Source organism: Muntiacus reevesi, chromosome 4 (genome assembly GCF_963930625.1).
Source record: "Muntiacus reevesi chromosome 4, mMunRee1.1, whole genome shotgun sequence".
Classification (NCBI taxonomy): Eukaryota; Metazoa; Chordata; class Mammalia; order Artiodactyla; family Cervidae; genus Muntiacus; species Muntiacus reevesi.
In genome coordinates this window covers 31741282-31765899 of record NC_089252.1, presented here as the reverse complement: position 1 = coordinate 31765899, position 24618 = coordinate 31741282, and the positions used below count along the sequence as shown (strand labels likewise).

Sequence of the window (24618 nt, the reverse complement as noted above, 5' to 3'; positions counted from 1 at the left end):
GCTTCTCCTGTATAAGCCTTTGTGGGAATTGACACGGGGAGAAAAATGCTTTATGAGGCAGGATTCTTTCCACTCTCAGAGAAATTCCAGATGAGCGTGAAGTTCCTCAGGCCCGTCCAGTTGCTGTTCGGCCTCCTCCAGTCACTGACTGCTGTTTGCACTGGTATTTGATCTGGTTTGCATGCATTCAGACCCCAAGAGCCTGCCCACAATTATTCACACCGAACGTGCTACTCACATGCAACTTGAGGCTCGTTCGATCTGTACGTTTAGAAAGTGAGCCTTTTCCGTGCCTTGTTTTGTAGTCTGTGAGTGTTCATAGCAATGTTCATGCTTATGAGGTTTTGTGCTCTGCCAGGTCAGGGAGATTAATATATAATTTTTTTAATGGAAAAAAAATGTCAGAATGTAAAGTGTTTGACGAACTCCTTTGCCCAGGGCAGGGAGGGGCGGTGGGCACACAGGTGGGACACATTTCATTGGCATGCAGAGACATCTACTGATGTGACTGGGCTCAGAAACCTGAAACCAGCCTTTCTACCATCGAACTTTGGACCAGGCATTCGCCCGGCCACTTCTGCTTTGGGAGGTCAGGGCCCTAAATTATCATTTTGCGTTGATCCTCAGGTAGCGACCTGGGAGACTTTATGGACTATGACCCGAATCTCCTGGATGACCCCCAGTGGCCTTGTGGCAAGCACAAGCGAGTTCTCATCTTCCCTTCGTACATGGTGAGTGGTGGTGGAGGGATGGTCAGGGTGCTGAGCCCCTCAGCCTCCTCGGGGAACTCGGAGGTGCCATGCTGTCCCTGCGGACAGTGGTGGTGGTTCTTCCTGGGGTTGGGGCTTTCAAACACTGCTCCACCTGGTTCTTCTCGACGACACCCCCTGCCTCGTCTTGCCCAGGGGGGTCGCTCAGGGAAGGACAAGCACATGCGTCACATCCAGGATTCTTCCGGCCACCTGGCCCAGGTACAGTACTTCAGAGGGTGTGAGATGGCCGAGTGGCCCGTGTGTGTCAACGCTGCCAACTCACGGTGGAACCGCACCTCTGAGGTTGCATGTCCATGGACCCCAGTGGGTAGGGCACGACCAGTCCCGCCCATCACTAGCAGCGCTGAGTTCAAGTTCAGCTCGCTGGGGTTCCTTGGTGACCATGGGCCACTGTCCGCGCTCTGAGCAAACATTTGGCAACGGACTCCGGATGACAGAATCATCTCCTGGGAAAGTGAAAGTAGGACAATGTGGGTGTTAAATGCAAAACCTTTCCTTGCTGTTTTTGTTTCACAGACTCTTCCTGTTTTTCCCTTTGGGTGATTCGCTTTCTGTTCTCGGCTGACCACCGTTTTCCACCACAGTGGCCGCTGGGCCTCCAGACACCCGTGGGGCCTCTCGGGGTCCCGTGTGCTGTCAGTGGGCAGACTTGCCCTGACTCAGAGGTGGGCAGAGCCCAGGGTGTTGCAGGAGGAGGGGAGCCGGGCTTTGTGGGAACCTTCGCCCATGCCAGGCCTGCCACATGCACCTCCAGGTAGAGCACACAGACCCAGGATACCCCCACCACCCCCTGCCAGGCTCAGATGGGCAGGTACAGCTAAAAACATCCAGCTCTGGTTCCCTTCTCCCCTCCAGCCCGGCCCGATGTCAGAAGCCCTGGCCCCAGGAGTGGGCAGAGGATTGTTTCTCTGTTCTAGGCTGTTATGTCTGCAGAGGCCAGAATCAGACCCCAGCCCATGCACTCGCTGTTAAGCTTATCGTTAGCAGCGGAAGCCCCCACCCCCACCCCCAGTCTGTCTATCTGGCCAGCATCTGGCAAGTAGCTGACGTCAGAAAAGCACCAGGCAGAACTCAAGCCTGCATTGATACTTTCAACATAGATTCTCTTGTATTAATAATTTGGCAAATAGCTCAGAGATCATTCTAAAATGCTACACTGAGCCAGGATGAGTTGCCAAAGGCATCTTGTTTAAAATTACCCCGGCTTCTCTCTACCATCCTTATTCTCCAACACTTAACACAAAAGGCAAAACCAGGGCCATGTATGATTATTTTTTTCATATGACCTGTTGGCTTAGACAGTAAAGAAATTGCATGCGAGAAACCGGGGTTCCACCCCTGAGTTGGGAAGATCCCTGGAGAAAGGAATGGCAACCCACTCCAGTATTCTGGCCTGGAGAATTTCATGGACTGTACAGTCCATGGGGTCACAAACAGTAGGACACGACTGGGTGACTTTCACTCCTTTTATAAGTCTGGGCTTCCCTGTAAAGCCCAGATGGTAAAGAATCTTCCTGCAGTGCAGGAGACCTGGGTTTAATTCCTGGGTCAGGAAGATCCCCTGGAGAAGGAAATAGCAGCCCACTCCAGTATTCTTGCCTGGAGATTCCCATGGACAAAGGAGCCTAATGGGCTACAGTCCATGAGGTCCCAAAGAATTGGTCATGACTGAGCGAATTTTACTTTTATAGGTCTGGTGTCTGGCCAGTGTGGTTCTGATTTTTTTTTTTTTCTTTAAATGATTTAATTGTGAGCTTTGAGGTTCTGGGCTACAGTCTATTCAGGCACACCTGTGCACACAGATCATTTTCCCTCTCCTGGACGGTGTTTTAGATGACCTGCCAGGTCAGCATATATTAATATGTCCTAACCCTCATTTTATGATCCCAAGTGGGTCATTTTTCAGTTCACCACATTGAGTCTGTAGCCTGTGCTTCCTGTAACCATCCATTTTTTTAGGGAATGAAATTGCTCATGAGCTGCAGTTGCCTTGTCAGCTTCATAAGACCTATATGTCTTTCTGATCTGGCCACAGATATTGACAATATCTTTAATAAAATATGGCACATCTACTTTGCACCCTGATGTGCATGTGAAGGGTTATAAAGAACCTCAGCCTGGCTCCCGAGAGACTTCCTCTCTGGTAGACATGGTTTCTAGGTTTGCTAGACTCAAAATTTTTGCATTGAACTTGCAGGAGAAGGAGTAGGGTGGGGGTTGGATTTTGGTTTGCTCGTTTTATTTTGTGTGTTGGGTAACAGGTGTAGAATGTGTCCAGCCACCGCCCCGGTTCTCCTTGACCTTAGAGTGAGTGGAGAAGCCAGACAAGTCACTGTAGTGAGGAGGGTGAGGAGAGAATCATCTTAGAAAAGTGGTGGGAAATGACTGACAGGGCAAGTCAGGGCTTGAACGTAGGCTTCCAGGAAGGCTGCCCTGAGGAAGTGGATCAAAAGTGAATGCTGACGTGAGAGAAGGAGCCGGCCTGCTGGGCCTTGGGAGGGAGGCCCCACATGCCACAGCCTGAGGTGTGCGAGAGGTTGATCTTGTGTCAGATGGGTATTTTGAACAGTACCAGTTGCCACCCTTCACACACACGTGCACACCCACAGGCACACACACGGGGGAAGTCAATAGACCGATGATCCTGACAAGTTCACTCACTAACTTGACCCCATACACAGAACTGTGCTGGTTAATAGGCGCCGACTACTAAGGTGGATGGTGGCGCTAGAGATAAAGAACCCGCCTGCCAATGCAGGAGACGTGAGAGATGCAAGTTCGATCTCTGAGTCCGGAAGATCCCTGGAGGAGGAAATGGCAACCCCCTCCAGTACTCTTGCCTGGAGATTCCCATGGACAGAGGAGCCTGGCGGGCTACAGTCCATGGAGTCGCAGAGTTGAACATGACTGAAGCAGCTGAGCACATCTGCACCAAGGTGGACAGAAGGAGCTACAGGGTCACCTGATCCAGGCTGCTGAGGGCCCTCTCTGAGGGCACGGGGCACCTGTCGGAGGTGGGCGGGAAGAACTGACACAGCCTGGCGCGTTCCTGCCGCCAAGTGACCCCTCGTGATTGGCAGGGCGCCCCCTGCAGGCAGACGTAAGTCCTGTGAGCCCAGCCCCTCTGCCCCGCTCCCTGGCTCCCAGCTGTGGAGTTTGGGGAAGGGACTAGCAAGTCCCTTACAGTCTGAGCAAAACCACCCACCTCCCTAAATAATCAGCCTCCAAGGCCTCTGCGGTCCTGCCAGCCTAGGCCTGTGCCTGCTAGGCCCCCAGGGCAGTTTAAGTTTAGTCAGCTCAGCAGGGGCCCAGGTTTAGGAACCAGGGACTGTTCCGGGTTTTGAGGTGGTCCCATACTTATGGAATTTCGGGGTCTGAGGTGTTGGTATGGCCTCTACAGAATCAAGCCACCTTTATAGTGACAAGCTAGCCCTTCTACCCCATCAAATCCTGCAGCAGTCATTTGTTTTTCTCTTTTCATATTAAGGTATAATTTTAATCAAATGTATCCATTGAAAGTGTATAGTTCCATGAATTTTCCATCCTCCATTCTGACTACATCTGTCCATTTAGAAAGTTCCCTCAGGATTTCCCTGGTGGTCCAGTGGTTAAGACTCTGTGCTTCCAATGCAGGGGACATGGGTTTAACCCCTGGTCAGGGAACTAAGATCCAGCTATGCAGTGTGGCCGAAAAATGTTTTAAATTTTAATTAAATTTTTTAAAAAGGAAAGTTCTCTCCTTTCCATCCTATTCTGCATCATGCCTGCTCCCAACAAAGACAACTGCCATTCTGACTTCTGTCACCAAAGTTGGTTTTGCCTCTACTGGAACTTCATAAGAACGAAATTGTGTCCTATCAATATGTGCTTTTTAAAAAATATATCTTCATTCACACAACTTAATATCTGTAAGATTCACTTATGTTTCATGAATAAGCAGTTTGTTTTTCTTTAATTGCTGAGTAGGGTTCCATTGTATGGATAGACCATCACTTATTTGACCATTCTGCTTTTGATGGACACTTGCATTATTTACATTTAGGGATATTATGAATCTTGCTACTATGAACATTCCCATACAAGCCTTTCTGTGGATGTACATTTTCATTTCTCTTGTGTAAATACCTGGCAGTGGGCTTTCTGAGTCATAGTGGAGGTAATGTCTACCAACCAGGGTGTAGTTGAAGGTTCGAATTTGTTCTCCATAGATGATAAAAGGGCCACTCATCACCACCAGTGGGACATCCCTCAAAGTGGGAGGGTTCCAGAGATGAACGTTCCCTGAGGCTGAGAAAGAAGGCTGTTATTTACAAAGTTTAAGAGGAATCCTTTGAAGCCAGCCTTGCATTCCTAGTTATAGTTGTATTTTTTAACTTTGATCCAAGCAAGTCACTCCCAGTACCTGCCACTGTGAAAGGGCGAAGAAGTTTGAACAAAAAAAAAAAAAAAATTTCCTGGGGCAGGTATGGAAACCAGATTGCAGCTGTCCCTGGGTTTTGGCCATAAAGTTTCCAGAAGGTGACGCCAGAACATGAAAATCTGTTGAAGGAGAATGGATATGTGTACATGATGGCTGAGTCTGTTTGTCCTCACCTGAAACTATCACAGTATTTTTATTTGGCTATACTCCAATATAAAATAAAGTTTGTTTATAAAAAAAGAAAGAAAGCAAGCCTGTGGAGTCTGCTGGCTACAAGCAGGTTCCTGTAGGGCCTGAGCTTCGTGGTGGTTTCTCAATGAGGAGAGGGAGGACCAGAGCCCTCCACCCCGGCTCCCCAAACCGGTGCTTCCTGCCCTATGCGCCTCCTGGCCTGTAATTTACGTTTCACTTGACAACGGTTATTTATCATTAGAACCTGGCAGCCAAGTTGGTAGTGGGTTTTTTTTTTTTCCCTCTTTATGGGTGTGGATAGCAATTCAGAGGAGAAAGTGAGTGAAAGAGCTGACTGAGATAAAGCCAAGAAAGTTAACGTTCTGTGAATGGACTTCTGGATCCTTGTCTCTCAGGAAGATAGCTCTCACGAACTGTTTTGACATCAGAAAGAATGCCGACTCACAACCTTTATGATATCTGTAGGTATTTACATCTCAGGGGCTTCCCAGGTAGCACTAGTGGTAAAGAATCCGCCTGCCGATGCAGGAGATGCAAGAGACGCAGGTTCGATTCGTGAATTGGGAAGATCCCTCCTGGAGGAGGAAATGGCAACCCACTCCAGTATTTCTGCCTGGAGAATCCCATGGACAGAGGAGGCTGGCGGGCTACAGTCCATGGGGTTGCAGAATTGGACACGACTGAGTAACTTAGCATATTTGCATCTCAAGAGCACATCCCTTGGCTTGACCTCTGTGATAAACTACCTGTTCTTATATTACATTCTAAAGACTCCCTGTAAAGCCCCTCCTCCCATCTCAGCATCTCCCCAGGTTTACGGGAATATATCTTAGAACTTAATTTTTCAGGCCAGTGTGAGATGCTGAGCAGGAGGGAATAGAAAGCAATAAAAGGAAGATTAACCCAGCCTTCCGTGAGATTGGATTCTGCTTTCCCTCCTTATTTCCTTTTCGTTGAAAGCTGTCTGGGTGATGTGGGCACTTACTTTCCTGTCTGCAGGTGGATTTATTGAGAAGCTAAGCAGTTTTGAGTCCAAAGGCCCCTCCCTTGCAAGGCTCTGTCCAGGCCCCCAGGTTTCAGAGTGCCTGGAGCTTATATGGGAGACCCTCTCTAAGACAAGTAGTTGAGCGTCACCAACACACCATTGCTGGGCCTCTCTGGAGCCTGGAAGGGGCCCTGGAACTTCCCCGCCAGTCACCTGCATAGATGCTGAGCAGTAGGGCTTTGAGGGCTTCTGGCTTTTGGTGTAAGTGTTAAAATGCCTTATTGCGTCACGGTGGGTTTTGTTTTCCACTTTAGGTTTGGGTTTTTTCTTTTTTGGTAAGAGCTTTATTTGGTTTTTTTTTTTCTCTTGCTTTGCTCAGCTGCTCAGTCATATCTGACTCTTTGGGACCCCCATGGGCCGTAGCCCGCCAGGCTCCTCTGTCCATGAAATTCTCCAGGCAAGAATTTTGGAGTGGGTTATCATTTTCTCCTCCAGGTGACCTTTCCGACCCAGGAATCAAATTCGAGTCTCCTGTGTCTCCTGCATTGGCAGGCAGATTCATTACCCCCGAGCCACCTGGGACGCCCCAGAGCTTTATTAGTTATATAGTAATTCATATATTGTACAACTCAGTTCTTTAAAGTGTACAATTTAGTGGTTTTTAGTATATTCACAAAATTGTGCAACCATCACCACAATCAGTTTCAGAACATTTTCATCATCCCCCAAAAGAGCCCCCGTAGCCTTAACCAGCCGCCCCCATCCTCTAAGCCCTAGGCAACCACTAATGTACTTTCTGTCTCCATAGACTTGCCTGTGGTGGACATTACATGAAGATGGAATCATGCACTATGTGATCGTTTGCCTCTGGCCTCTTTCACTTATGTTTTCAAGGGTTATCTATGTGGTGGCTTGCGTCGGTATTGTGGTTTGGGTTTTTTTATCTGCTTTTTCTTGTAAAACAAATGTGAAGCATTGTTTTTGTTTTTGTATTTTGTGAAGCATTGTTTTACGTTTCACCCAAGGTGTTGTAGCGTCTGCTCCCCTTCTCTGTATTTGTCTCAGATTTTCGATTATCACACTATGAGTTTGAACGTGATGCCGCACACACGGGATCAGCTCGTGCTCTTTAACCACCATCTTAAGAACTGAGTGTTTAGAAGTACATCCAAATGCGAGCTGGCTGCGTGTGACCTCGGGGGCCACACCTCCCCAGTGGCAGCTCAGGTGGGTGGAGACAGGACTCTAGAAGTTTCTGTGGTACCATGTGAATGCCCGTCACATATCTGCAACTGAGGACATGCTTTGCACACCTGCCCAGTCTGCGTGATGGTGTAATTCTGACAAAGGCAGCTTTCCCTGTGTGGCTCTCCTCGAAGCAACGCATTTCATTTCAGTGAGAGAACCTGAAGAGCTGCTCACCTTAGGGGATGGGACAGAGGTTAGATCCAGGATCCTGTGTTTGGAATCGGTGGGTAGAAATAGCAACAAACACAGCCCCAGGCCATTTGTCCGTGCACTCATTCCCGAAGTTTCTTTGCGACTTGCTTTCCTCTCCCTTCGTGGCACAATGGAAGAGAACCTGCCTCCCAATGCAGGAGATGTGGGTTCGATCCCTGGGTCAGGGAAGATCCGCTGGAGGAGGAAATGGTAACCCACTCTAGTATTTTTGCCTGGAGAGTCCCATGGACAAAGGGGCCTGATGGGCTGCAGTCCATGGAGTCAGAGAGTCAGACGGGGCCGAGCACAGAGCATACAGCACCGGGGAGAGGAGTAAGCAGGGAACAGCCGGAATGCCTGGCCGTGTGTGGTTTTAGAGATTTCATGGAGGGCTGGGGCTCCGCTTTCCTTAGCGAGCACATCACGTCTGTTTTCCTACGCCCAGCTGGGCTCGGAGCCTGGTGGACGGCGGGCGAGTGCCGTGGAGGCACTAGGTGTCGAAGGAGTTGCACCCATCACTGCCTGTATCCTCCGTGTCACAGGCCCTCAAAAGCAGGTTCAGGGTGAAGGGGTGGCTACACAGCTCCCCAGGCTCTCCATGCCTCCCGGGTGACAGGCAGCCCTGCGGCTGGAACCTGGCTCCTTTGGAATGTTCCTGCCCCCAGGGGCTCCTCCGACCCAAAGGCAAGCACTAGCAGAGTCGACTGCAAGCTCCCGTCTTGCAGAACTGCCTTAAGAATTCCCAGGGAGATGTGAGGCTCGGAAATGCAGGCAGGAGGAAGGAGAACCCTACCAGGTCCCGAGTGGAAGCACATTTTCTGTTGTTTCTCTGGGAATCAGACCAGCAACCTGTCAGCTCCAAGCCCCTCATTCCAGCACTGCTACTGGGGCACACGTGCCCTCCTTGACACACTCCTGCTGCCTCGCTTTCCCCCCTGCTTGCCCCCTACCCCCACCCCGAGAGGCCTCCACCTTGGGGCATCGTGGTGGCTGCTGTGGGCCAGAAACGGGCCCACATTCAGCTCCTCCGTGGAGGCTCCCTCCCTTCTCTCAGGATGAGTCAAGTCTTTGTTTCTGAATAAAGCAAAGGTGTCTCGGCATCTCCGGTAGATGTGGTAGATGCTTCTAGCTAGGTTAGGCCACTAGATTGTGGCCTAACTGCTGTTGCTTGTTATCTCAGAAGGGGTGCAGGCATCAGCGTCCAGGTTGGCCCCCCTAACTCTGCCACTGTCCCCGGCAGGGCAGGCCCAGCAGGGCTCCTTTCTGAATTGCATCCCCCTGGACCTGCATTTGGGATGGTAGCCTCCTCCCAGCTGACCTCCCCTCTTCCTCCTGCATCTGTGCACACACAGCATCCCTGCAGCCAGGCAGCTGTGAGAAAGCACATGGAAGCCATCTCTCACCCCTCCTCTGCAAACTGTGGGCGCCAAGGGTGGAGCTGCCTGTCCCTCACGTAGCCTGCCTGGCCCAGCTGTTGGCCATTTCTGGGGCCACAAGGACCCCTGCACTTGGCCAGTCCCCTGGCCAGGAATTTGGTGGCACTGAATGCAGTGGCCACCGGCTCTGTCCCAGGCCAGGAGGGACCCACAGCCCATTTACTAGCACTTTGATTCCTAGGAACACACGTGCAGTGGCAAAACCCAGACAGTGCGAGTCTTCATAAACCATGCAATTAGAGGGAGAGGAGACTTGGAACAAAGTGTGGGCCTCCTGGTTAATTCATTCTCTCTTGAGCCTTGGGCTTCACAGGTGACGCTAGTGGTCAAGAACTCGCCTACCAATGCAGGAAATGTAAGAGACAAGGGTTCGATCCTTGGATCGGATCGAGAAGATCTCCTGAAGAAGACAATGGCAATCCACTCCAGTATTCTTGCCTGGAAAATTCCATGGACAGAGGAGCCTGACAGGCTGTAGTCCGTGGGGTCACAAAGTTAGACATGACTGAGCGTGTGCACACACACACGCTATACACACACGAGCCAGAACAAGTGAGTGGCTGGGGTCACACTGCAACTCAGCCTTGAGTACTGCCCCCTCAGCTCACCCCTATCACTGGGAAGAAGACAGCTGTCTCTCGGGAAGGGGAGGGAATGTGGGGAGGTCAGCCTCTAGAGGATGTTGTAGGCTCCCGCAAGACACACAGGACCACGCAGAGGAGCCATAGCTGCTATGTTCCCAGAAAGTGTTCCCTCGAGGGAACCAGAGTTGAGGACAGTGAGCCCTGGTCGTCCTCTGAAATCTGACTGCAGGGTCTTCCTGGGCTCTGAGCAAGTCTTCCCATACTTGGTGCCTGGCCGGTCTGGAACAGTGGACCACAGGCACAGTGTGTGTGCAAGGTCCTGTCTGAGCAAGGGCCTGGGAGCAGACTGTCAGTTTGGGGACCGCCCACTCAGCCACCACGATTGCGTGCCCCAAGCACCTGATCGCGAGCAGCTTGCACACCTGGTGCCCTGCAGCCATCAACATAAAGCACGTGACAGAGAAGCCAGAGGAAGAAACAGGCACAGAGAGCTGAAACTGCCTGCACTAGTGCCCAGATGTCGAGTGGCTGGAAACCTCCCCCAGAAGGCATCAGAGAAGGCCACCTCTGCAACTCCGGGTGGCAGAGCTGGGATTCAGAATTCTGCCACCGAGAAAATGAATTTGAGGGCTTGATCGTGTGCAGCCCTCACTGGGGGCCAAGTGCTGAGCCAAGGGTCTCATGGCATCAGCTCACTGGCCTACCCTCTACCCTCCCCTCAAGCGTCCAGCATGGAAACAAATATACATGTCCACTCATCCTGCCGCCAGGAAAAATAAGCCCCTAGCTCTGTACCCCAAGAGCTAGAATGAGGCTGTGTATAAAAATAAAGGACCTCTCCTGGAGGTCCAGGCTTGGGATGGCCTGAGCCCTCCTGGCCCCACCTCTAAGGCTGCAAGCTGGGCTGGGTTGTTGCTCTTCACTGCGTTGTTTTAAAGCTAGGGCTGGTCAGGAAGTGGCATGGGAGGCCCCCAGCGCCGCAGTGAAGAGATGACATTAGCGCCTTTAGGGGAAACAGCTCTGCAGTCATCCCATGTCCCCCCCCCCCAAAGATGTCCTGTTACAAAAGGGGTAAATGCCATCAACAAAGACTGTCTGCTGGTTCAGTTATGAAGCACAACATCCACTCAAGCTAGTTTAAGAAGAAAAGCATGTTTTACAGGGTACTAAATAGCCTGTCGTCACTGGGGAGGCTGATGGAACAGCCTGAGTTGGGATTTCAGGAATGATCCCCAAACCGTACTGCAGAACCAGGTGACCAGGGGAATGTGCACCGGCCGTCAGCTCCAGAGATGACGGTTCTGCCACCTCCACGGTCAGGATGCTGCCGCTGCTGCCAGCTCTGGATCCATGCTGCCCTGCTGTGGTCCACACCCGCAAAATGGAAACTGGGACTCCAGGGCTTTTGCCATCACTCCTCTTGGCAGCAGAGAGAACAGACGCCCAGCCTCTGCTTGCACTCTGCTTTCTGACACCAGTGCGTCATCCCCAGAGGACCTGGAATTGTGTGTGGAATCCTAGCTGCAAAGGAATCGGGAAGGACAGCGTGGCGTCTGGAAGGAGATTGGCTATCTGAGCCATAGTGTATAGCGAAGGGTGATGGCTGGAATTTAGGCAAGTCCACCAGGGGACTTAGGGAAGATGATCCTGCAGAAGTAACATTGCAGACGAGGCAAAGGAGGATCTGATTTGCATAAAAACCACCTGGGCAAGATCACAGTGCTGAGAGCAAGCCCACCCTTAGACACTGATTCAGTGGGACAGGAGCACAGCTCAGCTGGCTGCTGCCTCCCCGTTGTTCCCCGTTGTCGTCTCGATAGAATTCTCCAGTGTGCTTTAGATACATTGGGTTCTCTTTGTTTGATCTTTGAGAGAAACCTGTGAAGCAGCCCGACAGGTATTCTTTTTTTTTCCTTTCTTTTTTTTTTTTTTTAATTTATTTTTTTTAATATTATTTTATTAGTTGGAGGCCAATCACTTTACAACATTTCAGTGGGTTTTGTCATACATTGACATGAATCAGCCATATAGTTACACGTATTCCCCATCCCGATCCCCCCTCCCACCTCCCTCTCCACCCGACTCCTCAGGGTCCTCCCAGTGCACCAGGCCCGAGCACTTGTCTCATGCATCCCACCTGGGCTGGTGATCTGTTTCACCATAGATAATATACATGCTGTTCTTTCAAAACATCCCACCCTCACGTTCTCCCCCAGAGTTCAAAAGTCTGTTCTGTACTTCTGTGTCTCTTTTTCTGTTTTGCATATAGGGTTATCGCCACCATCTATCTAAATTCCGTATATATGTGTTAGTATACTGTAATGTTCTTTATCTTTCTGGCTTACTTCACTCTGTATAATGGGCTCCAGTTTCATCCATCTCATTAGAACTGATTCAAATGAATTCTTTTTAACGGCTGAGTAATATTCCATGGTGTATATGTACCACAGCTTCCTTATCCATTCATCTGCTGATGGGCATCTGGGTTGCTTCCATGTCCTGGCTATGTATTCTTATCTTGTGCAGCAAAGAGGAGGGTGAGGCTCAGGGAGGTTAAGCCACTTTTTGCAAGTTGCCTGACTCGCTGGATGTGGAGCCTCCAGCCTCTGTCCCCAACCCTTCCCACCTTCAGCAGCCTGAAGCTGCTCCCGGCTGCTACTAACCACTACTCTTTCAGTCTGATTCAGAACAGGAAAGCAGTGCACCTTTCCTCAGTGGGGACAAGCCTGGTCACCTCTCTGACCCTCTGTTTCCCCCTCCATAAGGTTAGGGTGGCTGGAAGTCACTTGCAAACTTCTTTAGGCAGTGGGAGGCTTCTTTCAAGAAAAGGGTTGTGCTGGGACTTCTCTGGCAGTTCAAGTGGTTAAAACTGCTTGCTTCCACAGCAGGGGGCCCAATTTCCATCCCTGATCAGGGAACTAGTATCCCACACACACAAAAAAAAAACGTGGAAAGGAGCATTGCACATATCTACATATAAGACAGACAACAGCAGAGCTGCTATGGTTGCCACTGGGTGAGATCCAGTCATCCCCCATCCCACCTCCAGCCCCTGGAGCATCCTCGCTGGGGGCTCACCTGGCTTTGGCACCCAATGAAAGATGGAGCTTCTTTGCTTGAACCTGCTCACATCATCACAAACCTCGTGACTGCCTGCCAGGCAGTGACTCTGGCGGCCAGGTTTTCTAAATGTCGCCGGGTCCTGCTGATGTCTGGGCTTTCGTTTCCATCCACCTGAAGGGGTCCTGCCCTGACGGGCTCCTGCATCTGGCAGAGCCCTCAAGGTGGCTCAGGCCTGAGTTCCCCGTTGCTGGTGGTGGGGGTGTTAGAAGTTGGCTGTGACTTGCATGTGATTATGACCCATGACCCATATTTTAAGTAGTGACTCATGTGACCCGTGTGACCCGATCTGTTTCAGACCACAGTGATTGACTACGTGAAGCCCTCCGATCTCAAGAAGGACATGAACGAGACCTTCAAGGAGAAGTTCCCTCACATTAAGTTAACACTCAGCAAAATTCGGAGGTAGGTGGGGACGGAAAATCCCAAGAACAGAGGAGTCTGGCCGGCTGCAGTCCAGAGGGTCGCAAAGAGTCGGAAACACACGCTGGGGCTGGGCCCCCACCTGGACTTCCCCCAGCACACCATGAGGTCATGCTTTGTATGCTGGCTCTCCTGTTGTTCTGGGGAAGTGAAACAGGTCATGTTCAGCTCTAATTAAAGAGGCTCGTCCGAAGCTGGCTGACCAGCTCCCGGAAGTGTGAGAGCCGAGGGAGGCTGGATACGAGCTGACAAGGATCTGGGTGTGGGGGAGGAGGTTGCTCATGAAGGAATCATTTCATACTCTCTGTGGCTCGCAGTTCAGTAAGATTTATGTTATGGAAAACTCAGAATAGGAAACATTCGGTCCCCAGCTTCCTTAAATGCAGGCAAAACAGAAAAGAGCTGGCATCACAGGGTTTGAGATAACCCTCTACCCACAGTCATCCTCCTAGCGATGACAGCTAAGCCCTATCTATAATTCATCAGCAAAAAAAGCCAAAGCAAAATCAGGCCCCAGTTTCCCCTGCAGCAGATTGGATCGGCCTTGCGGTGACCCACATCTGTGGGTCTTGCTGGGCTGGAGAGAAGCTGACCTGTGTTGTGGTAACTGTGCCAGGACAGCAAGATTTCAGTGTGTGTGTGTGTGTGTGTGTGTGTGTGTGTGTGTGTGTGGTAATGGAGGCTAGACTATACACAAATACGGTGTTGGAACATGTGCCAACGTACATGGGAGTACATATCCTAATACTGATTTGATTCTGGCATGTTCCGAGCCAAGAAGTGAGAAAAATTAAGTATTCATACTTGGTCTGCTGGCCAGGCAACTCTCCTAAAAAGATTGGTTGCTGCACTCTTTTCTTAAAAATTTATTTATTTTTAATATTGGCTACCTGATGAGAAGAGCTGACTCATTGGAAAAGACCCTGCTGGTGGGAAAGAAGGGGGCGACAGAGGATGCGATGGTTGGATGGCATCACCAACTCAATGGACATGAGTTTGAGCAAGTTCCGGGAGATGGTGAAGGACAGAGAAGGCTGGCATGCTGCAATCTATGGGGTCGCAGAGAGTCGGACATGACCGAGCAACTGAACAAGAACAAATTAGAGGATAATTGCTTCACAACCTTGTGTTGGTTTCTGCCATACACCAATATGAGTCAGTCACAGGTGTACATGTGTCCCTTTCCTCATGGGCCTCTCTCCCCTGGTTGCTGCACTCTTAGTTGAACCCCTCTTCTGCCATAGTTAGTGGCCATAAGTGACCTTCAGCAGACCTGATACCAAGTACCTAGTTTATCTCAGTGGCTATCTCTGGAATGACCTTTATTTCCTCCTGTCACTGTGAACGGCTCTATTCCATTTCGAGACCCTCAGCCATCCACTTGAGTTCACCATGGTCCAGACCTGACGTCGTCTATACAGCCTGACCAACAGAGAAGGGTTCAAAGTCCCAGTGACTTAAGTCTGTTGTTGTTCAGTCACTAAGTTGTATCCAACTCCTTGCAACCCCATGACTGCAGCACACCAGGCTTCTCTGTCTTCCACTATCTCACAGAGTTTGCTCAGACTCATGTCCCTTGAGTCAGTGATGCCATCCAGTCATCTCGTCCTCTGTCACCCCCTTCTCCTCTTGCCATCAATCTTTCCCAGCATCAGGGTCTTTTCCAATGAGTTGGCTCTTTGCATTAGGTGGCCAAAGTATTGGAGCTTCAGCTTCAGCATCAGTCCTTCCAATGAATATTCAGGGTTGATTTCCTTTAGGACTGACTGGTTTGATCTCTTAAATGTGTTGGCCACATATAACTATCTTGCTTATAGAGATCGACTCCCATTCCACATCACCCTTTTGTGATTGAGAAAGAGGAGATGCTTTCGAGACAGGATAGTCTTTTTCTTTGCAGTCCCCTGAAACTCCACATTCTAACAAGACCCTTCCCTCTTTCCCACCTTTCTGTAGCCTGAAACGAGAGATGCGGAAGCTCGCCCAGGAGGACTGTGGCCTCGAGGAGCCCACGGTGGCCATGGCCTTTGTCTACTTTGAGAAGCTCGCCCTCAAGGGAAAACTGAACAAACAGAACCGGAAGCTTTGTGCTGGCGCTTGCGTGCTCTTAGCGGCCAAAATCGGAAGTGACCTCAAAAAGCATGAAGTCAAGCATTTAATTGACGTAAGTCGTCTGAGTCCTGATTGGCTGGAGTGGGAGCACGTGCTCCAGGCCAGCATTGGTCTCTCAGAAAAGCCTGGCTGGTGACCCTGCCTGGGAGAATTCTGATCATTAGTACCAGCTGAGGGACCAGGACTGTGATGTCGGCCCTTCTGCAGAAGCAAATGTCAGACCCCACGTCTTGGGCTGTCTTAGAACAGAGAGATGGGTCCCTTTGACAAGACTGAAGATCCCTAGATTGGGTCTGGCCATAAAAATCCATATTCAGGCACCAAGAGGGATGAGGTTCTTCTCAAAAGCCACAGAAGCCACTATGACGGCCAGGGGTCTTGTGGGCATGGTGACCAACAGTGTCCATCAGTCACATTGGCTCAACACACTTTGGCCTCCTGTGACCTCAGCCACCTCCTTTTTGGGGAAGGGCGTGGCCTTGACTGAGTGGTAATATCTTTCTTCTACTTTAAAAAAAATTTTTTATTTGGGTATAGTTGACCAACAATGTTGTGTTAGTTTCAGATGTACAGTGAAGTGAATCAATTATACATATTCATAGTTTGTGCATGTGTGCATGCTAAGTCACTTTAGTCATGTCTGACTCTTAGCAGCCCTGTGGACTGTAGCCCACCAGGCTCCTCTGTCCATGGGATTTTCCAGGCAAGAGTGCTGGAGTGGGTTGCCATTTTGTCCTCCAGGGGATCTTCCCGACCCAGGGATCAAACCTGCATCGCTCATGTCTTCTGCATTGGCAGGCGGGTTCTTTACCACTAGCGCCACCTAAGAAGCCCCACATATATAGTATCCACTCTTTTTTTAGATTCTTTTTGCATACAGGCCATTATAGAAGCAGTGAGCAGAGCTCCCTGTGCTATACAGTAGGTCCTTGTAATTTATCTGTGTTATACGCAGTAGTGTGTATATGTCAATCAAAATCTCCCACTGCATCACTCCCTTCCTTTCTCCCCCAGTAATTATAGGTTTGTTTTCTACACCTGTGACTCTATTTCTGTTTTGTACATAATGTACATTTTGTACAAATGAACTTATGTTCATTTGTACCGTTTTTTTTTAGATTCCACGTACAAGCAATATCATGTGTTACTTATCTTTCTCTGTCCAACTTCACTCAATAAGACAATCTCTAGGCCCACTCATGTTGCTGCAAATGGCATTATTTCCTTCTGTTTATGGCTAAGTAATATTCCATTGATTATGTGTACCACATCTTTATCCATTCCTCTGCTGATGGACATTTAGGTTGCTTCCATGTCTTAGCTATTGTAAATAGCACTGCAGTGAACACTGGGATGCATCTATCTTTTGGAATTATGGTTTCCTCTGGGTATATGCCCAGGAATGGGATTGCTGGGTCTAATGGTAGCTCTGTTTTTAGTTTTTTAAAGAATCTCCGTTCTGTTCATCATAGTGGTTGTACCAGTTTACATTCCCACCAACAGTGTAGGAACTTTCCCTTTTCTCCACACTCTCTCCAGCATTTATTGTTTGTAGACTTTTTGATGTCCTTGCTTTTAAAGTAGAATGTCATTAAAGCAAGGAAACACTGATCTTCTTGGACAGTTATACGAACGCCTGTTTTAAAATTCAGTTTATTCAGGGACTTCCCTGGTGGTCCAGTGGCTAAGACTCCATGCTCCCACAGCAAGGGGCCGTGATTCGATCCCTGGCCAGGGAACTAGATCCCACATGCTGCAACTAAGACCTGGAGCAGCCAGATAAATAAATAAATAATTTTAAAAACCACTGACATCATAAGATTATTGAAGGATTAAATGAAGTCATGGGATGTATACCAGGCTCCCGGCAGCCTGTGGATCCTCAAGAGGTATGAGTCCTTCTGCCCTAGGACTGCGAGCAGGAAACACAGCTGACGCCTCCCTTTCTTCCTCCACGGTCTTGCCTATAACAGGTTTCTCTATAAGTTCTGGCTGATGGATATAGAGGCTACACACGGAGAAAACCTAGGATTTTTATTTCAAGGCTAAAAGGCTTTTGGTTTTCTTACATTTTGTTGCAGAAACTGGAAGAGAAGTTCCGGCTGAATCGACGAGAACTGATCGCCTTTGAGTTCCCAGTGCTGGTGGCCTTGGAGTTTGCCCTTCACCTCCCAGAGCACGAAGTTATGCCTCACTACAGACGCCTGGTCCAGAGCTCCTAGCACAGGCCTCCTGGGAGGGCCAGGGACCATTTCTTCTGAGCCCGGAGTGGTAGCACCATACTACTGGAAATGCAGAACTAGAACTCGACATAGCAAACTTTTTTTCCTCTCAACATTTGTTTCTGTATAGAAGTCGTACCGGGAACTTTTCAGGGAGTCTTCCATCTGGCCAGACAAGATGGGCAGTGAGCTGATTACTGCTCAACCAGGAAGGGGAGACCCGTTCAGAAGATGGCTCCCCCAGCAGGAGCACGAGGCCCCACTGGGACTCCCTCGCAGCCACACCCAGACCTTGCAGGCGTGGTCCAGGGCCTTCTCTCCGGACCCGTTCCAACTCAGAGTGCGAAGTCCTAGAGCAGATCGGGGAAGAGAATTCGTGGAAGTGGGGGGAAAGCTTCTAGAAGATTCCCTCACTGTATCGAAAGAGCGTGCCAATCTATTTTTGTAGCCGCTGTTGGAAGTGCACTTTCCCTTGGAGGAGTGTATGGAGAAGTGTGAGAGTCTGTGTGTTTGAGAGATGCCGAATCAGCCTCCACCTGCAAAGCCAGCCCCACCTGCGGACCCCAGCCTGGAGTCATACTGACCTTCGGCAGTTATTTCTAGATAAATCTCTGGATAACCATCACTCTCTCCATACCAGATGGATATCCTCTGCCCTTAGAAAATCATATAGTTTCTGTTTCTGCCCCCACTACCACTAACGGAACAGAGGCGACAAGCTATCACTGTCAGACGGGCTGCGTGGAAAGGTGTGGCGTGCGGCACTGGGTACCTTTCCACTGTCACACCTTGTGTGTGCATCGAACCTTTGCACTTTTCTCCTGTGGACAGGCTGGGGCTGGGCTCCGTGGTGTGTATTCCTGTGCTCTATGTTAGAGTGCATCGCAGGCACATTTCTTGTGCTATCTATCTATATCTATATATATATATGTATATATATATATAAAGTGTTTTATAAAATCCAGAATAGGGGTAAGACGCATGATTGGTGTTTTGAGACTTTTTGACAACTGGGACAAACTGCGTCTTGAACTGAGGTTGAGTCAATCAAAGAGGCAGCAACTTTTAGCATCACCATGTCCCCAGGGCTGTTAGTGCAGAGGTTTCATTGCAACTTGTACCGATTTACTGGGGCAACCTGTACGGAGGCCTCTCAACATGTCATCACCTTGTAGCTGCTAGAGAGAGGTGCCTGCTGGGATTCACCTGACACAAGGAAGCCTGTGGCCCTGTAAAAAGAGAATTAAAATATTTTATGATTTCTATACCCGTGTATGTGTAGACAACGTAAGTCTCAGCAGTCACCCCTCACCATGCATTACGGATGCTTCTGCCACCAGCTCCACCTCAATCCCACACACAGATCCGGAGCTTCTCATCCCAGAGAAGGGATGATGGGGGAACAGAGTGTACCCAGCTTTACTTAGTAGGGTTTGAAAGAATCTGACAGTCACAGGTTGGAGGGATTCAAGGAGTGGCGGGGGAGAGAGCAAACAGGACATGTAACCAAGTTTAGTCCTGAATATTTTGCAAACAGATTTCCTTAACTGCATTCAGTTGTGAGATGATTTTGTTGGGAGGTACGATGAACATGACCTCTTTGGCCCGATTTGTCAAATACTAGTTGAAAGTGTTAGTCACTCAGTCATGTCTGACTCTGTAATCTCATGAACTGTAGCCCGCCAGGCTCCTCTGTCCATGGAATTCTCCAGCCAAGTATACTAGAGTGGGTAACCATTCCCTTCTCCAGGGGATCTTCCTGACCTAGGGATTGAACCCAGGTCTCCTGCATTGCAGGTGGATTCTTTATCATCTGAGTCACCAGGGAAATTCTGCAGTGAGGGCCTGCAGGTGAAAGGCCTTACTTAGAAGCCAGGTCACTAGCATCTAGAAATTGCCTGCAGGTGACTCCCTGCTATCCATCCATCTTGAGTCTCCTGCCAAGCTTGGGGGGACGTCCAGTGGGTGACACGGGCCACCAACCCAGATGTGTGTTGGGCTACACCCTGCGTCCTCCCCCTGTCTTAAAGTCAGGCTAACATTCTTCAGTTTGGGGCAGTTTGGATTTTGGCATTTAGGAGGTAGACTTACGAAGTTGTGTGTCTATTTTTTTTAAGACGATTTAAAAGTTTATTTGACCTGTGGATCTGTTAAGTGAGGAGTTTATTGGTTTAAATTTAGTTGGGAGGGAGGCTTAGAATGAAAGATGTTCTCCAGAGTTCCCTTTTTTTTTTCTTGTCCATTTCATGAGCTTTCTGAAGGGAAAGGAGAACCAGGGTCACTGCTGGAGCCTCCCTGTGACTTGGTGCCTTTCAGTCACTTCCCATCCTTGGCCTTTGGTGCAGAGTCATGGGGGCAGCCTGAGCTGTGGGGAGAGAAGGCAGACTATTCTAGAAGATCCTGAGGCTCTGCCCCCTTCCACCCTCCACCACAGGGGCAAGTTCAGGCCCCTTGCAGGCCCTGCTCCCCGAAGGGCTGCCTGAAGCCCCTGCAGTTCTCCCAAGGCTATGTGTGTGGGGAAGCCCACCACAGCCACGTGCCCCTCGGGACAGCAGGAAGCTGCTCCGCCTGACTTAGTTTCCCCAGCCTGGCCTGGTGGACTGGGGGTGCCTCTCTTCTGATGGCCTGACTGTGAAATCTTGTTAGAGCCGGAAGTCAGCAAAGCAGCTGGCCTGTCCCTAAGCCAGTCTCCCGCCCTCTAAAAGCCTTGGAACCTCAGCCCAGTGACACTTAGCAGGGTCCCTCCTTTCCCTTCTACCCGCAGCCCCCCTTCTCAGTCAAACCTACCCTCAAACAAGCAACCCACACACGACACAAAGCTGTTTATTTTCCTTGACTTTTTTTCCTGATCAGAAACTCCTCTGCTCTTTCTGTGGTCCACCCAGCAGGCCCATTTGGGGCCACCCCTTACCCTACACAAACTGCTCCATAGCACGACCCTGCTTTGCTGATGCGGGCACAGGGGTGGCAGAAGGTGCCAGCCCCCTGCATGCCCCAGCAGCACCTAGTTCTGTTTACTGCCCTCACTGCTGAACCGTCTCTCCCAGACATTTCCGGTGCAGTGCTGAATGGCCATCCCTCACCCCCCCACACACCCTGGCTGCCTCTATAACTCATTTTCCCTAAAGCCTTCTCATCTCCCTTGCAATATGCACGTGAGGAGGCGGGGTGGGCTGGGACTGAGCAGGTTTGAGCCAAGTAGTTTTGTTACCCATTAATTACAGTATCTGTCCAGCAATAGAAGGAGTTCTTTGAAGAGAAAGGTTTCTGGGGGAGCAGCCCAGGGTCTCCCCTCCTCCAGAGGCAGCCTGAGTTCATCTGGGGGCTGTCAGGACAGTTGCTGGCCAGGTCCCAGCTGAGGGCCTGATGGGGAAAGAAACATCCACACAATAAGTCTGGGTCACATATTGTCAACACTAATGTAAACGTGGCTTCCAGGAGGTCAAGTGCAAGGCAAGAGATGAGCCAAAAAGCTGTAAGAAAATAATAATTGAAGGGCATGGTCCTCTTACTGCCCAAGCAGGGAGTGCTAGCTCTGACAACCCACACTGCATCAAGACTTCTAAATAGATATTCTAGAAAGTCTGCAAACACAGGGCTGGCTGAACCCTGAAGACACACTGGGTGAGGATGGTGCTGTGTATCATCTCCTGGTTCCATCTTGCTATTCAAAGTGTGGTCTGAGGACCAGCATTGTCAGCATCCCCTGGATCCTTGTGACACATGCAGAGTCTGCATCTCAACAAGGTTCCATGGACATTTGTATGCATTAAAATCTGAGAGGTACAATTCCTCCAGATAAGCATGTGCGTGAAAGTTGCTCAGTCATGTCCGACTCTTTGCGAACCCATGGACATGGAATTCTCCAGGCCAGAATACTGGAGTGGGCAGCTGTTCTCTTCTCCAGGGCATCTTCCCAACCCAGAGACGGAACCCAGGTCTCCCGCATTGCAGGCAGATTCTTTACCAGCTGAGCCACTGGGGAAGCCCTAATATAAGCATAGGAAATGAATTTTTTCTGCCTGAAAATAAGACACTACTCATGTACAAGGTTGTCTAAAACAGAGGTTTTAGAATATAGATGGTTTTGAGCATCAAAAGGAACAGTGCCAGTCTCTCACTGAGAGTTAGTTTTGACACCTGTTTACCTTTATGCTTCATCTTACCTTTCTGGGGATATGTGTGGCCAGAAATGTTTAAGTGGATGAAGCTACCATTAAACTGATTGTAGGTCTCAAGTGCAGAGCAGGCTTACAGGCATCGCTGTATTGGGTGTTGACTAGGGCCGCTACACGGAGGTGAGATCTGTATCTCAGGTTCTTGGGTCCACGCACGGGTGGGACATTGCGATGGTGGAGGGTCAGGGTCGCTGAGGGTGCTGGAGCATCGACCCCTCTACCAGAGTGGGGGAGCTGTACGGTCATGGCTTCGGGACGTTATGATGAATAGATCTCCATTTTGCTTCCAGACTGACCTTCATTTTTGAGATCCATGTAGCATCTTATAAGATGTGTCTTACTCTGGGTTCAGAAACTCAGGTGACAGCAGGGACCCCAGGGCTTGCCCCTGAGAGGTTCCCAGAGGTTGGACCACTGGGGGCAAGATGAAGGCAACCTCTCCAGGTGCCATGAGACTGTTCTCTGCACGGACTCCCCTAACAATAAGGCTGCTCCAGACACGGGACAGCCCGGGAGGGACCTGGAATGCCCAAGACCACAGGGTCAGAAATTGCCACTCAGAAATCAGCCTGGCACACAGGGGACAAGGTGGGCAAGTTAGAGCCTTTGTTTGGTTTAATGAATGAAGATCAAGAAGACAGGATGAAATCGAGGACTCCTTACCGGGGCACCTGGACAGCTTGGTGAGAAGCCAGAACTTCTACTACATTCGCTCAGTCGTGTCCAACTCATTGAGACCCCATGGACTGTAGTCCACCAGGCTCCTCTGTCCATGGGATTCTCCAGGCAAGAATACTGGGGTGGGTAGCCAGCCATTCCCTTCCCCAGGGGATCTTCCCAGCACAGGTCTCCTGCATTGCAGGCAGATTCTTTACCATCTGAGCCACCAGACACAGATAATCCCTTGGACACAGTGTTTGTCAAAGGGACTGAATATTCACCAAGCACACAGCCCCTGCCAGCCCTGTGCTTGGCACTTAAAAGTCCATGTTCTTATTTAACCCTTAACAGACAAACTCTAAAAATCAGGTGTCGTGCACCCATTTCAGAGATGAGGAAACCGAGGTTCTGAAAGGTGACTTTACTTGCCCCCAGTAACCCAGCCATGAAGTGGCCAAGACAGGAGGTTTCCTAGCCAGGTCTGTCCAAATCGCAAGCCCAACCAGCTGTGTGTTGTCTCAAGCAGGGATCAAAACACAGAAGCTGAGAAAGTGGAGAGGCCAGAGCCAGGTGACTTCAGGTGTCACTCCAGACCTGCTGTACTCGAGGCCTCTCAGTTGAGGTGGGGTCTTCTCCCCACACTCCCCCCGGTGGCCGCCGTCCCTTCTGTGCAGCTGGGACAATGAATCTGGAGCCCCAAAGTGCAGACCACCACCATCTCGGGTGTGAGCAGCCTTCATAGCTGACGTGAGACAGAGTTCTGGGCTCTGGCGGACTGTGGGCTTTTGTGGAAATGTGCTTCTGCAACAGGTGAGCTAAGAGGCTTTGAAAAGTAAGCAGAAGAGGGAACTTCCCGACTTCCCAGGTGGTTCAGTGGCTAAAACTCCATGCTTCCAACGGAGGGGGCACAGGTTTGATCCCTGAGCAGGAAGTAGGATCTCACATGCGGTGTGGCACAGCCAAAAAAAAATGTAAGCTGACAACTACAGTGAGGGTAACGTGTGTGTGTATGTCTGTGTGTCTGTGTGTTAGTTGCTCAGTTATGTCCACCTCTTTGCGACCCCATGGACTGTAGTTACCAGGATCCTCTGTCCATGGATTTCACCAGGTAAGGATACTGGAGTGGGGAGCCATTCCCATCTCCAGGGGATCTTCCCAACCCAGGGATTGAAACTGGGTCTCCTGCAGTAATATGACCAGGGCCAAAAAATTTTAAGAATTAAGGGGGCTCCCTCAGTGGTCCAATGATTAAGACGACTTTCCAATGCAGGTAGTACAGATTCCATCCCGAGTTGGGGAGCTAGGATCCCATGTGCCTCATGGCCAATAAACCAAAACCAAAACAGAAACAATATTGTGAGAAATTCAATAAAGACTTTAAAAATGGCCCACATAAAAAAACAATCAAGAAAAGAAAAGAAAAGTAAGAAGATCACAGTGAGGGTAATATGGTCCGGGTGAGTGTCTGCCAGCGTTCAATCCATCAGCTTCTCATTGTGCACATGTGTGTGATTTTTCCACAAGGCGGTACAATTAACACAAATTCTCTTTGCCCCTCTGCTCCGCATGTTCCTTGGCTGCTGTCGCTCTGGTCAGTGTGTGGCTAGGAAATGCACATTTGTTTTGCTCTGAGGCGCAGCCAAGTTCACCTCGGGCAGGCCATCAGCTGGCAGCGACACCCACTTCACAAGGTAGAGCTAAGGAATGGCTTAGGGGCTACGAGCTGTTGGAGACAATTCGTGCCTCAGCCCCCAAGTGTCATTTACAGCACTTGAGCCCTCATCAGAGGTGCAGAGAGGCCCTTTCATGGTCATTAACTGTCACTCTAGACCACAGGGATCATGAGGGCAGGAACGGTATCTGCAGCCATACCCCTACGAACCCAGCAGAGCATCTGGCACGTGCAATTTGCCACGTTAAACATTGGTTGCATCAAATAAACCATCACGAAAGAGTCACCCCCCAGGGCAGGTTGTTCTCAGCCTGTGATGATGCTTGACACGTGCTTGCTCAGTTGTGTCCAACTCATTGCGACCCCAAGGACTGTAGCCCCCCCAGGCTTCTCTGTCCATG

General features: G+C 50.0%; 1 protein-coding gene across 2 annotated transcripts in view; it reads left to right on the top strand.

Annotated features, from left to right (window-relative positions):
* The window catches only part of CABLES1 (Cdk5 and Abl enzyme substrate 1), a 100986-nt gene extending 82014 nt beyond the window's left edge, over positions 1–18972 (top strand). For both annotated transcript variants that reach the window (XM_065932475.1, XM_065932473.1), the window contains 4 exons: positions 628–731; positions 13249–13355; positions 15330–15537; positions 17567–18972. In XM_065932475.1, the coding sequence (XP_065788547.1) occupies positions 628–731; positions 13249–13355; positions 15330–15537; positions 17567–17707 (560 nt within the window). In that variant the 3' untranslated portion in view covers positions 17708–18972. The remainder of the gene's footprint in view (positions 1–627; positions 732–13248; positions 13356–15329; positions 15538–17566) is intronic.
* The last annotated feature ends 5646 nt before the right edge of the window (positions 18973–24618 follow it).